Here is a 13,396-nt window from a genome sequence, read left to right as displayed (position 1 = left end):
AGCTCAGTGGGGAAAGAGATCACTTGTAGGCAGGCCCTTCAGGAGTGGTTTTGCTGGAGGAGGAAGCAGCTGGGTTGGGCCTCAAAGGCATAAGATTTGTATAACACAGGGGCAAGCTAGGGAGGAAAATGCAACACAAGCTTGGGAAATAGGGAGTGGACCAACTTGAATTCCACATAGCTGCCAAGTATGAAACCTATCTGATTACATCCTATAACAATTTTATAATTTGACTTTAGCCTATTTTCAGTCTGATTTGTAAAAATCTTGTTCCCTGATTAAAAGCAGATTTGTAATACTTTAGTCCAGTTTATTTCAATCTCCTGTTCTCATCCCAATTCCCCTAAGACTGGATTAAAAATACCGTTTAATTTTTTTTTTAATGATTAGGGTCTCTGTAATCAAATCATATCTTACCTGACGTATTTTGTTTTGAGTCATGGACATGAGAAATGCAACCTGCAGTTCATCACACAGAATGTGAAGAAAAAGTGATCAATGGCCATGGAGTTGGCAAACATTTACAAAAGCCATGCCCTGAGCTAGGGATTAAGCCTTTAACATTACAGACTATTCCCTCAAGCTTCAAAGGCTCACTGTAGGAGCAACAGAGGTAGCAAAGGAATTTCAGTCTGGGTTTTTTCCTGACAGAGCAATTAATGTTAGGGAAACCATAAAGGAATAGGGGATGACTTGACTCTCCCTTTGGAACATAAGCATCTTTCTTTTGAACATTCTGGAGTTGGAAGAGACTGTGACTGCAAAGTAATTCAACCAATAGCCTAAAGAATGCCGTATGACATTTCCATAAATGGTCATGAGGCAATGAGGCAGCATGATTCCACCCTGACTAGTGGTGCCTTTTTGCTCTAAATGCACATCAAGTCAAATTTGCCTCTTCGATAACGATAAGTGATACTCTGGCCTCCCAGAGTCAAAAAGAACAAGACTGATTTCTAAAGATCAAGACTGACTCTCAAATGTGTAAAGACAACTTTCTCAGCATCTCCACTGTCTTCAATACTAACCTTCTCCAGTCTTAGTTCAATTTCTGTCTAGATCTTTGCCTCCCTTCCAACCAATGACTGCTCCATAGGTAGAATTATAGGCGCAAGTCTCAATTCCATGATTTTACTATCAGTTAAATGGTATGCTCTCTACTGCTGAAGTACCCAACCCCGAAGCCTTGTGAGACTTCCTAGAAAACTCTCCCTGCTCCTTCTTGAGCTTGTACTTCAGCTACCCTGCTTTCCCGGCTGGGCTAACATCTTTTTTCCACCTTATTTCCTGCTGCTACGGTACTTCTAGCATTCTGTACTACAGCCATATTGCAATCCCCACCTTTCCTTGACTTATTCCATTAGCATATATGATTTGCCATGAGTGAAATACCCTCCACTACGATGCCGCTGGGATTCCCCCCAAATCTTTTCTGTCAGCCAGAAGATCTGGGTACAAACCCCAACTCCCATGCTCACTAGCTGTGGGGTCAGGAGCCAGCTGCTCTCTCAGAGCTTTGAGTTCCCCATGTAAAACAGAGATAAGAATCTTTGTGTCACCTGCCTCACAGTGCTATGGGAAGGACTAGTTCTTATTTTTCAGCCAGTTTTCTAGGACAATTTCTTGGCAGCATTCTGGTCACCCTGCTCTGGACAGGCCCCAGGCCTCCCAGAGGCTGTGACCCTCAGGAGGGGAAGCCATCAAACAGACCAATCTGTGCAAGGCACAGGGCAGTGGCGCTCTCATCTCCTGCTCCCGGAGACTCTACTTCTCTGACTGTGGCACCCTTTACAGAACCCAGACTTTAAGAGCCTTGTGCCATTCCAGTTTAATCTTTTCATTTTATGCATTGAGCCTCAGAAAGTCCCCAAATATATGCCCAGGGTCAAGAAATGAAACTTCTGGCTGGCTTCCTGGAGCCTCAGACAGTGGTTCTTTCATTACAGCATGCCACCACTCATTTCTTAGATTAAAAAAAAGGATAAACTTAACACTGCTTTTAAAATCCTACTTTTGTTGTTTACCTCTCAGAAACTGTCATCTTTAACCTACCATAGTTCTCTGACAAAGACATTACAATAACTGCATTTTTATCACTAAGAGCATAATGCAAAAGAAAAGTACCCAAATGGTTAAAATTTAACTGTAGAGTAGTCATCTATTTTTTGTTACTTCTTATTAATTAAAAGTTAAAATGTTATAAGTTAAAAGAGCTAGTTAATATAAATCAGATATGTAAAAAAGACTGTCAAACATTATTTAAAGTAAAAGATCTATAACTCTTAGAATCAAATAGTAAGAGGAAAAAAAAATGAACTTTTCCCTCCCCTTCCCCCACTTCAAATGATTTGTCAATAATTCTCTTTCCCTCTCTGGGTCTCAGTTTCATCAAATTCAATCTGGAGATATTGCTAAGGTTTCTTTAAAGTTAAAAGATGTTATAATACTCTAAGTGTATCAGTATAATCCTGTAAAAACTTCAAAACACAATTTAATTCCATGGGAGGAAGGGAATAACTTCCTTATGAACCACAGATTCTGGATGAAAAATATATTTTCTTTACTATAGGATGATGATGATTTAGAATTTATGTAACACTTTATGGCTTGCAAAAATATTCTCATTTAATCCTCAAAACAATCCTGGGAGGGAGGTGCTATTATTATTCCCATTTTATAGATCAGAAAACTGAGGAAGAGTCAGATTTAAGCGATTTGCCCCATTTGTACTTAGGTAAAGGTAAATGGTAAGCATCCCAGCTGTTGCTTGATATGGCTTTGACATCGCACTGAGTACTGCCTTAGCATCTACTTCACACTCCTAGAGTCACACAGCACTGTTGAATTCTAGAGTGGGAAGAGCATCAGAAATGGCACATGGCAATCTGTCATGTACAAGTGACATTTGTGGTCATTCTTTGGAGGTGAGTGGAAAGGCTTGGGCGGGTGAGGGGTGCTGAGGTTCAGTCCAAGCTCCACCTTGCTGTGTGACCTGAGGCAAGTATGTGAATCTCTCTGGATCTCACACATCATCATCCTCAGAATAGGCACTTTGAGGAAGGGATGACCTCCAAGTTTTTTCCCAGCTCTTTTTATAATTATAAATTAAAAATGAAAATTATAAGAATGGAAAAGTGTCTTACCCTGGGTAACTCAAGAATTGTTTACAATTCATTAAAAAAAGATGTCCAGTGCTCTGGACCGTGCCTTCTCATGAAGGCCCTAAAACCCCTCTTAGTTCTGAAGGTGAAGCTACAAGATTCCACCTCTTCCACGAAGCCTTCCTGGATTCTTAGGCCAGTGCCCTTCTCTCTCTAACCTCAGTTTTCTAATGCCCTTATCCAGGGCAGATAGGGCAACCCACGTGAAGCTGCTGTACTCTGAAGCACAAGGTACAACTTCTCCCCACACCCAAGTGGAGACAGCCCAAGAATCTGAACTCCAGAGCTCTGGGAGTAGCAATGGAGAGGGGCCCTCCCAGCTGCATCTTTAGGGGTTGCAGCCAACTCCCACTAAAGGCTTAGTAAAGGGCACAGGATCCCAAAGCAGAAATGAATATGGTTTTATGAGGGGAAACAACATATAAGAAGATAGATTTCCATGGGCTCTGCTGCATTCAAAGGACTCTGGGAACTTTCCAGCTATGTTGCAATTAAAAATTCTGAAATATGTTCTTTCAGCCCATTAAAATGTGAGCTCCCCGAAAGCAGGGACAGATCCTGCTTTTCTGTTTGAACCCAGCCTTCATCATGGTAGCAAATGCTTAACAAATGCTTTTTCATTTATTCAGAAAGTAGCAAATTAGTTATCTGTGTTTGTGTCCCATCCTTTTATGAAAGGATGAAACTTGAAGCCGGAAACTTCACGTCGCTAAAAACTTTTTGAATCTTCCCCTTTATTGAGCCCAGCACAGGAGGGAAGAATAGTAAATAACTGCTAAAGGCTGCACCAGATCCTCTTGAAGCTCTATGATTTTCTTAATTTGAGTAATTGGCCATAGCTGCTTGTGAGTCAGTCTTCAAGTTTAATACTCAAGTTTTGTCTCTAATTTTTTGACTCAGGCTTATTTTTATTATTTGACCATTCTGCTTCGATTTTTCAACTGTGAAATGGAACTATAATGACAGCCCTAGCAAATGAACAACTAAATCAACATATGATTGAGTCAACAAATTATGATATCAGAAATGCTTAATAAAGAGCATTCTGAAATCAATCTTAACTGCTTTGGGGTGCTTTATGCTCAGCAAAAGAAAACATACTCTTCACATTTTTTATGTGGAGAGATTTCAAGTATGCCTTTCAATGTCATGTTATCCTTTTATTATTTTTAAAACTACTACATTAAAAAATAAGGAACTATCAATGAGTCTTTGTGTTTCCTGAGCTCCCAGTTCTGTAGACAAAGGGCATTCCTTAAATCTAGAAGCACTCTTACCTTAGGCTGTCAGACATCTCAATATTAATATTAAAGGAGAGAAAGATCACTACTGAAATTACTGCAAAACCTACTGTTAAATCATTTAAGGAGAATAAATAAATCAAAGGCAAAACTACAAATACACAAATGCCAAAGATGTTATAGGAATTGTTCTGACTCGATTTTATTTCTTGAAGAAACAGGGTGGCCAAATGGCAGGGATGCTGGACTGGATGGGGAAAACCAAGATTTTCATCTCAAGTTGCTACACCAACAGCGTGACTCTAGTCAAATAATTCATATTTCTGATCATCATTGCTTTGCCCTTTGTGAAATGGAGTCTATCTCATAGAATTTTGTAAACCATAAAGCACTACAAAAATCTGACAAATCATCATGACTATTCTTTCCCGATACTGCTGAAACCACCAGCTTTAAGGCCCAATGATAATGAGGCTTGCAGCACATATGTCTGGCAAAAGCTACTAATTTAGATTGTTTGAAATCCCTTTCTATACCAGAACAAGAATCTACTTCCCAAAATTCCACCCAAAAGGTAGTAGAAAGGAAGGAAAAGATCTAAGTGGCAAATCCAGGAATCCCTGCAGGTCCCCAACGCTTAAACTATGTGTATTATTATGTTAAGAGGCAGATATGTGTAAATCACTTCCTTTTTACATGAGATTATCCTGGTTTCATTAAGTACAGTTTCCTTTACTAGACTATAAACTCAAGATGACCATGTCATCTCCTTACATGCCTATCGACATTGCTGAGCAGAGCGCTAAATACACAAATATGCTTCTTGTTCAGTCGTTAGCTCATTTGGGTCTAAATCTTTGTGAGTCCATGCATCCCAGCACACCAAGCCCTTCTATCCTCTGAACAAATTCATACTCACTGTTTCCATAACTCTATCTATCCATCTCATTCTCTGCTGTTCCCTTTTCCTTCTGCTTTCAGTCTTTCCCAACATCAGGGTCTTTTCTAATGAATCTTGTGTCTTCTCATTATATGCTCAAAGTATCTAACATTCAATCTTTATCCATTGAATAATCCTCCTCACCTGTACATAATAGGTATTCAGTACATGTGGCTGGATGCTAATTTCTTTCAACTCAACTCCTCTGCAAGTAGGGACCTCAGCTCCATACTGCAATGTTTTTACCACCGTAACCTCATAAACCCAAATAGGAAAAACACAGTTGAATGTGCAAAGGACTTGAAAAAACTGTTGCTGAATGAATGCAAGAATGAACCAATAAATTAATACTGTTAATAATTTCAATATGTCCAAGATTAAGCTAAATGCTGTGTTATCCTTCTGACCTTACAGACTGTGGTACCTTAAGTGCCATTTTCTCCTAAAGCTTTGCATCTTTTAGTGTCTCCTTTTCAAGCTACCTCATGTGGAGCTATTTTATAATCTTTTGTACATATTCTTTTAAAATTGATTCTTTGTGTCTTTAAGTAATCTCCCTGCCTCCCTCTGGAATCTGATCTCCTCCATACACTGGCTGTATTTGTATCTTCAGGGACTGTATCACAGAGCCCAGCAAATAGCAGGATCTCTGTAGATACTTGTTGATTAACTGATTGATGGATGGCTTTAGAAGCATCTGTGGATAAATGAGAAATCTTCACCTGAATCTTGGGACGATAAGCTTTTTCTGAACTTAAAAAGAAGCTGTCCAAAGAAGACAGATACAATGTTGACCATTAGCCATAAAACCAAAGGCTTTTCGGCTTGATGCGTCCTGCTGGATTCAAGCAGAGATTCAAGAACCTAGTTAGGAGCATTTTAGTCTGCGCTGCCCAACACTATTTAGAGCCTGTGATGACATCAAAGGTTAGCTGGTGGCACCATGTGCCACATACTCTCATCTAAGTCATGTTATGGGATGAGAAAGTGGAGAAATCAATGTGGTCTTAACTCCATGGAAGTGATGGGGTTTAAATGGGCCTAAAGAAGAGGGAAGTTGGATAAATGAGCAAGAGACATAAAACTAGGTTTGATACAGCACTTTGAAGTGTGCAAAGTGATTTACCTCCATTACCTTACTTGAGCTCCACAGCACTCCCTGTAATTCTGGGGCCTGCATGCATGTTCATGGCCTAGGAATCAGGGAAAGCCATGCTGATTGCAGCTGCCTGGCTTTTGTTTTCTCAGCTAGAACATGAAGAGGTTTGAATGAAGAATGTCTAGAGTCCTTTCCTGCTCTTGCATTCTCTGATTTCTTTCTTCTGGGGAACATGAAGTAAGAGATGACTGTAAAAAGTCTTGAATCTCTGCCTGGAGAGCAGGGATTGAGGTAATCATTACCTCCACGCGGCTAAGAGAAGTCACCTTATTAGGCCCCAAACCTGGCTTGCTTATTCACAGCCCACAAGTAAATTAAGTGCAGGCCAGGGAGACCCAGGGGATTAAGTACAAGGTCCCAAAGGTGGGATTCTACTTTCCTTCTCCAGATTTCCCTCTCACTGGCACAGTCTTCTCCCTCAAGCACTGTCTTTACAGGCCCTATCTACCTTTCAAGGACCACCTAGAAGCTATTCCTGTCGTTCACACTGCCTCCTCTGACTTCCTAGGCCCAAACACAGAATCTCACAGAGCTTTATTATGAACTGTCTTATCTTTTCTCTCTCCCTCCCGACAACACTTGGCACACTGCTGTATACATGATAAAGCTCAGTAGAAAGGGGTCCAAAAGCCCTGGGCTTTGTCCAGCTCCAGTTCAGCAGCTTCCCTGTCAGCTGTACGTGACCTTCAGAAATCACTTCAAGAGGCCCTTCTCCTCTCTACAAAACAGTTGTTTACTATCCAACATAAAAGGGATATAAAAATGAGTTCAACATGACTAGTTTACGTGCTTTTGTGTCTCTTATTGCATCAGTTGCTAAGGTTTCTTTATAGTTAAGATTCTTCTCCTGACATCAAAATACAACAGTCTTGACTTCTCTGGATCTAGCTAAAAAGGCAATTATAATCTTTGCCAATGCCAGGCTCACAAGAGCTTGTGCCAAACATCAAGATAAAGAACAATGAAGGAAGGGCAGATTGAGGGAGGCAGTGATCAGAACAATGGAGAGCTGTTATTGTCTGAATGGAATGGGGGACACTGGGAGGGGAGTTAAACCTTCCTTTTAACCAGAGGTTTTCAAAAGGAAACTGTTGACCTAGAAGTAAAGGTAATACCTCTAGAGTTCCTTTCACCTCTGAGATATTGTGGTTTTCCACATTTAATTAACGATATCTTGGTCCCACATCAATACAAGTTCAAACTTCCAATCTTTCTTCTGTTGCTTTAAGTTCTCCTATTTACAGTAAAGTCCTTTATTGACTCTCCCCTATGCCATTCCTATTCTTCAAAGCATCCAGAGCTCTTTCAGCGAGAAGGCCTAAATCTGGGAGCAGCTCTGCCAGCAACAGGTCGCATGATCCAAGGAGAGACATCTCCCCCCAAAGCCTCAATTCCCAAATCTCTAAAATAAGACCAGAGGGCCCTCTCCTCTCTGACATTCTGGAATTCTTTTGTGTTAAGGTGGGATGTGGTCCTGAACTGCACTAACAGAAAATCACAATCTATGAAAACACGAGAAAAGCACAAAACAAGGGCCAGAAAAGCAGGTCAAGGAAGGGAGCAGGGAGGGTAGGGGATACAAAAAGGGCAGCAGCAATAACAGACGAAGGGGCCAGGTTGATAAGACTGCACTATGTAGGAGAAATAAGGGAGGGGAAAGTTATCAAAGACAACTTCAAGATTTAGGATGGCACTTGTACAGAGAGAACACTAAGGTCAGCAGCTTTATGGGAAAAGATGGTAAGCTAGGCTTAGGGAAGGGTGAATTTGAGGTCCTGCCACAGAAGGTGAAAATGCACTTCAGGGGCTCCAGATGGTCAGGACTAGAGAGGGAATAACAACACTCAGGAGGGAACAGACCCAGTAAAGTGAAGAGGGCCTAAGGCAAACCTCTGGGAAAAGCCAACATTAAAGGGCTAGGAAGAGACCCCAACCATCAAGGGATCAGAAAAGTAGCCAATGAAAGAGGAAGGGGAAAACTTGATGGAATGGGATGTTTCTGAAGGGAAGATTACATACAAAGTGTCATAAACTAAAGAGATGAATGGGGAATAAGAAAACAGCCCCTGCATGTGATAGGTTATATCCTCGAACTCAGATGGAGAGCAAACCGACTAAAAGAGGGGCCAAATCTCACCTGTGGATAGTCATAGAAATACACAGCTGACAAGCTTCAGAATTCCCAGGGTAAGAAAAAATATTGCCAGCAACAAGAAAAAACAAAATCTATTTAAATACTATGGCATTTAAAATGTTTGTGGCAGCTCTGTTTGTAGTGGCCAGAAACTGGAACCTGAGTGGATGACCATCAATTGGAGAATGGTTGAGTAAATTGTGGTATATGAATGTTATGGAATATTATTGCTCTGTAAGAAATGACCAGCAGGACGAATACAGAGAGGATTGGAGAGACTTACATGAACTGATGCTGAGTGAAATGAGCAGAACCAGGAGATCATTATATACCTCAACAGCGATACTGTATGAGGATGTATTCTGATGGAAGTGGATTTCTTCGACAAAGAGATCTAACTTAGTTTCAATTGATCAAGGATGGACAGAAACAGCTACACCCAAAGAAAGAACACTAGGAAATGAGTGTAAACTGCTTGCATTTTTTTTGTTCTTCCCGGGTTATTTATACCTTCTAAATCCAATTCTTCCTGAGCAACAAGAGAACTGTTCGGTTCTGCACACATATATTGTATCCAAGATCTACGGTAACCTATTTAACATGTATAGGACTGCTTGCCATCTGGGGGAGAGAGTGGAGGGAGGGAGGGGAAAAATCGTAACAGAAGTGAGTGCAAGGGATAATGTTGTAAAAAATTACCCTGGCATGGATTCTGTCAATAAAGTCATTAAAATAAATAAATAAATAAATACTATGGCATTAAAGTCAGGGATTCCACAAAACCTGGTAAATTCTACAGTAAAAGATCACAGCTTTTGAAACTTTATATTTTGAAGAACAAAGAAACTGGGGTTGCATCTAGGAATCACTTGCCCAGCAAAAATGAGTATAATTCTTAAAGAAAATCAAGTGGATATTTGATGAGCTGAAAGACTTTCAGGTGTATGACAAAAAAAAAAAAAAAAAAAAAAAAAAAAAAAAGAAGAGGACTCAATGAAAAGTTTGATATAAAAGATCCAGAATACAAAGAAAACACTAAAAACTTATGTAAGGGACCCAATCCTTAATCCATTCCTCAAACTATTTATTTCTTATAAAAAAAAAATATCAGTATTCTTAAAAATGTCATCTCTAGTAGAGTAGTTTAAAAGAGCGGGGCTGAGTAGTGTATGATGGGTTACTGTATTTCTTAATCTAAAGATACAAATAAAGTTTTACTAAAAAAACAAAAAAAAACAAAAAAAACATAGCTTCCAAAGCCTCCTCCTCACATCAACCCTCAGCAAAGTATCTGGTACACAGTAGGCGCTTAATAAATGTTAGGGACTCACTAGTTGACGCCTACACTATACACTTGGGAATTAAGACTTAAAAGGCGTTCTCTTCTCTGAGATCATTTCCACTTCTGCAAAATTTGAGAGTCGGGCTGGATGACCCTTTAAGGACCCAGTTCAGCTCTAAATCCTTTTGAACCTTGGACTAGGGTTGGAGTCCTTTCTTCTGAGCGTGGACTAGTAATTTTTCCTCTCCCACCTCCACTTCTTACTCTGTAAAATGGGCGACTAGACCTCGAGGTCCTTCTCCGTCCTTGCCCGTGATGCCCCGGGAAGCCACGCTCCGCTCCTTCCCTCCAGAAACTCAGTTGCTCTGTCTGCCCCAGCTCTGGCTCCTATGCGCCCCGGCTGGGGTCCAAGCCCGAGCCGCGCCCCCGCGCTGTGTGACCCTGGGCGAGTCCCTTGCCCGTTCTGTGCCCCGGGATGTTAGGGCGGCCGTCGCCCGGGCCGCTCTGCACGGAGCCCGCACACAGCGGGCGCCCACTCAGTGCCCGCACACAGCGGGCGCCCACTCAGTGCCCGCACACAGCGGGCGCCCACTCAGTGCCCGCACACAGCGGGCGCCCACTCAGTGCCCGCACACAGCAGGCGCCCATTCAGTGCCCGCACACAGCAGGCGCCCACTAAGTGCCCACACCCCGACCGACTCACCCGCTTCGCCTTCTCCCAGAGCTGGTTCAGCTTCTCCATCCGGAACTCGGTCCCGGGCTCGCGTTTCGGCGGGGTGCCGGGCTCATTCTTCTCCCTCGAGTACTTGCTCCCGTGCGCCCAGCTTCCGGAGGGCGCCCACAGCAACCCCAGCACCAGCAGCAGCCGCAGGGGCAACTTCGCACCCAAGGCCGGTCCCCTACCACTGTGCGCTGCCGCCATCTTCCTTCCCTCCAATTCCACGCTCTGCCCCAGGAACCGCCCACGCATGACAGCTGGGGCGCCCGTGCGCGCTCAGCCTTCTGGGACTGGTAGTTTAACCAATCTCACCAAGGGAGAGAAAGGCCTTCTGGGGAACTACAGAACCCAAAATGCCGAGCGAAATAGTAGCTTCCACTTCCACGATTCGGGTTGGTTGCTTAGGCGACTGAACTATCCTCTAGCTAGGGGCGGGACGCTAAGGCTGGAGTAGTTATGGTAACCACCATGGGGGTGGAGCTACACATTGGTCCTTGACCAATTGGACCTTGACTGTGGGAAAAAGTTTTTTGTTGTTATTTGTGCTTGTTTTATAGGAGAATTTAAGGATGAACCACGCCTCTAGCCCATTCCTCTAAACTCTCACTTCATCTTATTGATTAAAGTGGCCTCTAGAGGGCATATTGATCTGCCCCTCCATATGGGCAGAATGGAAATTTAAAAACTCACGTCTTTAATTCTAAAGTTTTCAAAGTACTTTCCTTTCAATAATTTTGTGAACTCATAATAACATTACTCGCTGAGTTTTCTCGGAGAGCAGAGCGCTTTTTTCATATTTAAACCTCTGTGCAAGTTTATGGTCAGAGGTCAGAAGTCAGAGGGTAGGATGTCAGATGGTCAGTATCCTTGAGACACTAATAGAACAAGACAGGAGGCTTCCATTATGTTGAATGTATCCTTCCTTCCTTCCTTCCTTCCTTCCTTCCTTCCTTCCTTCCTTCCCTTCCTTCCTTCCTTCCTTCCTTCCTTCCTTCCTTCCTTCTCTTTCCTTCCTTCTCTTTCCTTCCTTCCTTCTTTCTTTCCTTCTCTTTCCTTCCTTCCTTCTTTCTTTCCCTCTCTTTCCTTCCTTCCTTCTTTCTTTCCTTCTCTTTCCTTCCTTTCCTTCCTTCCTTCCTTCCTTCCTTCCTTCCTTCCTTCCTTCCTTCCTTCCTTCCTTCCTTCCTTCCTTCCTTCCTTCTCTTTCCTTCCTTCTCTTTCCTTCCTTCCTTCTTTCTTTCCTTCTCTTTCCTTCCTTCCTTCTTTCTTTCCTTCTCTTTCCTTCTTTCCTTCCTTCTTTCTTTCTTTCCTTTTTCTCTTTCTTCCTTCCTTCCTTCTTTCTTTCTTTCTTTCTTTCTTTCTTTCCTTCCTTTTTCTTTCCTCTTTCTTTCTTTCTTTTTTTTTCTTTCCTTCCTTCTTTCTTTCCTTCTTTCTTTCTTTCCTTCTTTCCTTCCTTCCTTTCCTTCCTTCCTTCCTTCCTTCCTTCCTTCCTTCCTTCCTTCCTTCCTTCCTTCCTTTTTTCCTTCTCTTTCCTTCCTTCCTTCTCTTTCCTTCCTTCTTTCTTTCTTTCCTTCTCTTTCCTTCCTTCCTTCTTTCTTTCCTTCTCTTTCCTTCTTTCCTTCCTTCTTTCTTTCTTTCCTTTTTCTCTTTCTTTCTTTCCTTCTTTCTTTCTTTCTTTCCTTTTTTCCTTCTTTCTTTCTTTCCTTTTTTCCTTCTTTCTTTCTTTCCTTTTTTCCTTCTTTCTTTCCTTCCTTCCTTCTTTCTTTCCTTCCTTCTTTCCTTTTTTCTTTCCTTTTCTTTCCTTCTTTCTTTCTTTCTTTCTTTCTTTCTTTCTTTCTTTCTTTCTTTCCTTTTTCTCTTTCTTTCTTTCCTTCCTTTTTCTTTCCTCGTTCTTTCTTCCTTTCTTTCCTTCCTTCCTTCTTTCCTTCCTTCTTTCTTTCTTTCTTTCTTTCTTTCTTTCCTTCCTTTTTTTTCTCTCTCTTTCTTTCTTTCTTTTTTTTCTTTCCTTCCTTCCTTCTTTCTTTCCTTCTTTCCTTCTTTCCTTCCTTCTTTCTTTCTTTCTTTCTTTCTTTCTTTCTTTCTTTTGTTCTTTCTTTCTTTCTCTCTCTCTCTGTTTGTCTTTCTTTCTCCTTTATGGAGAATTTATAAATGGCAAAATGATAGAGAATTGGAGGTCATGGATATGTTGTAATCTATAATGGACAATTGATGCATTGAATGATATTGGTTTATCCCATTTTCATCTTTATAGGTATTATCCCATTTGAATCTCACATAAATCTAAGAGGTGTAGTTAACCATCATACTTGTTGTATAGATGAGGCAAAAATGAAACAATTTGTTCCAAATAGTAAAGACATTAAAAAAAAAGTCACATCCTTTAATATTCCACTGATCTCATGGGAAAAATCACTAAGTACTAGGTGATTCTAGGTTTTCCAAAATTCTAATTTGCATTAGAAAAATAAAATTTTGTAATTGGCAACAAATATGGTCAGTTGTTTTCCTCGAAGGAATGGCTTTACTTCTTTCATTTTAAAGAAAATTTCTGCTAAATATGAAGCTAAATATCCATAGTTTACCAATTGCTCTTTTAAGTAAAAAATGATATTCCATGAATAAAAGAGGATAGTTTAATTCTCAATCCAATAGTTTGAGCTTTTCTTTGAAATAATTGGTAGGTACAGTATGTACCGCAAGTGTTTTATGAATACTTATGATTTTGTCACACAATATTAGAGAGATAAATTCTCAAGGTTGAGAT

The 13,396-nt window shown here is 41.1% G+C and overlaps 1 protein-coding gene across 1 annotated transcript in view; it reads right to left on the bottom strand.

The window, feature by feature from the left end:
• The window catches only part of LRPAP1 (LDL receptor related protein associated protein 1), a 41,459-nt gene extending 30,410 nt beyond the window's left edge, over positions 1–11,049 (bottom strand). The window contains exon 1 of the mRNA XM_003773417.4: positions 10,621–11,049. Coding sequence (XP_003773465.3) covers positions 10,621–10,887 — 267 coding nt within the window. The 5' untranslated portion in view covers positions 10,888–11,049. The remainder of the gene's footprint in view (positions 1–10,620) is intronic.
• Positions 11,050–13,396: the final 2,347 nt, after the last annotated feature.

The sequence above is a fragment of the Sarcophilus harrisii genome, chromosome 6 (assembly GCF_902635505.1).
Source record: "Sarcophilus harrisii chromosome 6, mSarHar1.11, whole genome shotgun sequence".
Taxonomy (NCBI): Eukaryota; Metazoa; Chordata; class Mammalia; order Dasyuromorphia; family Dasyuridae; genus Sarcophilus; species Sarcophilus harrisii.
Note: the sequence above shows the minus strand (reverse complement) of the source record. Positions and strands in the feature narration are given on the sequence as shown.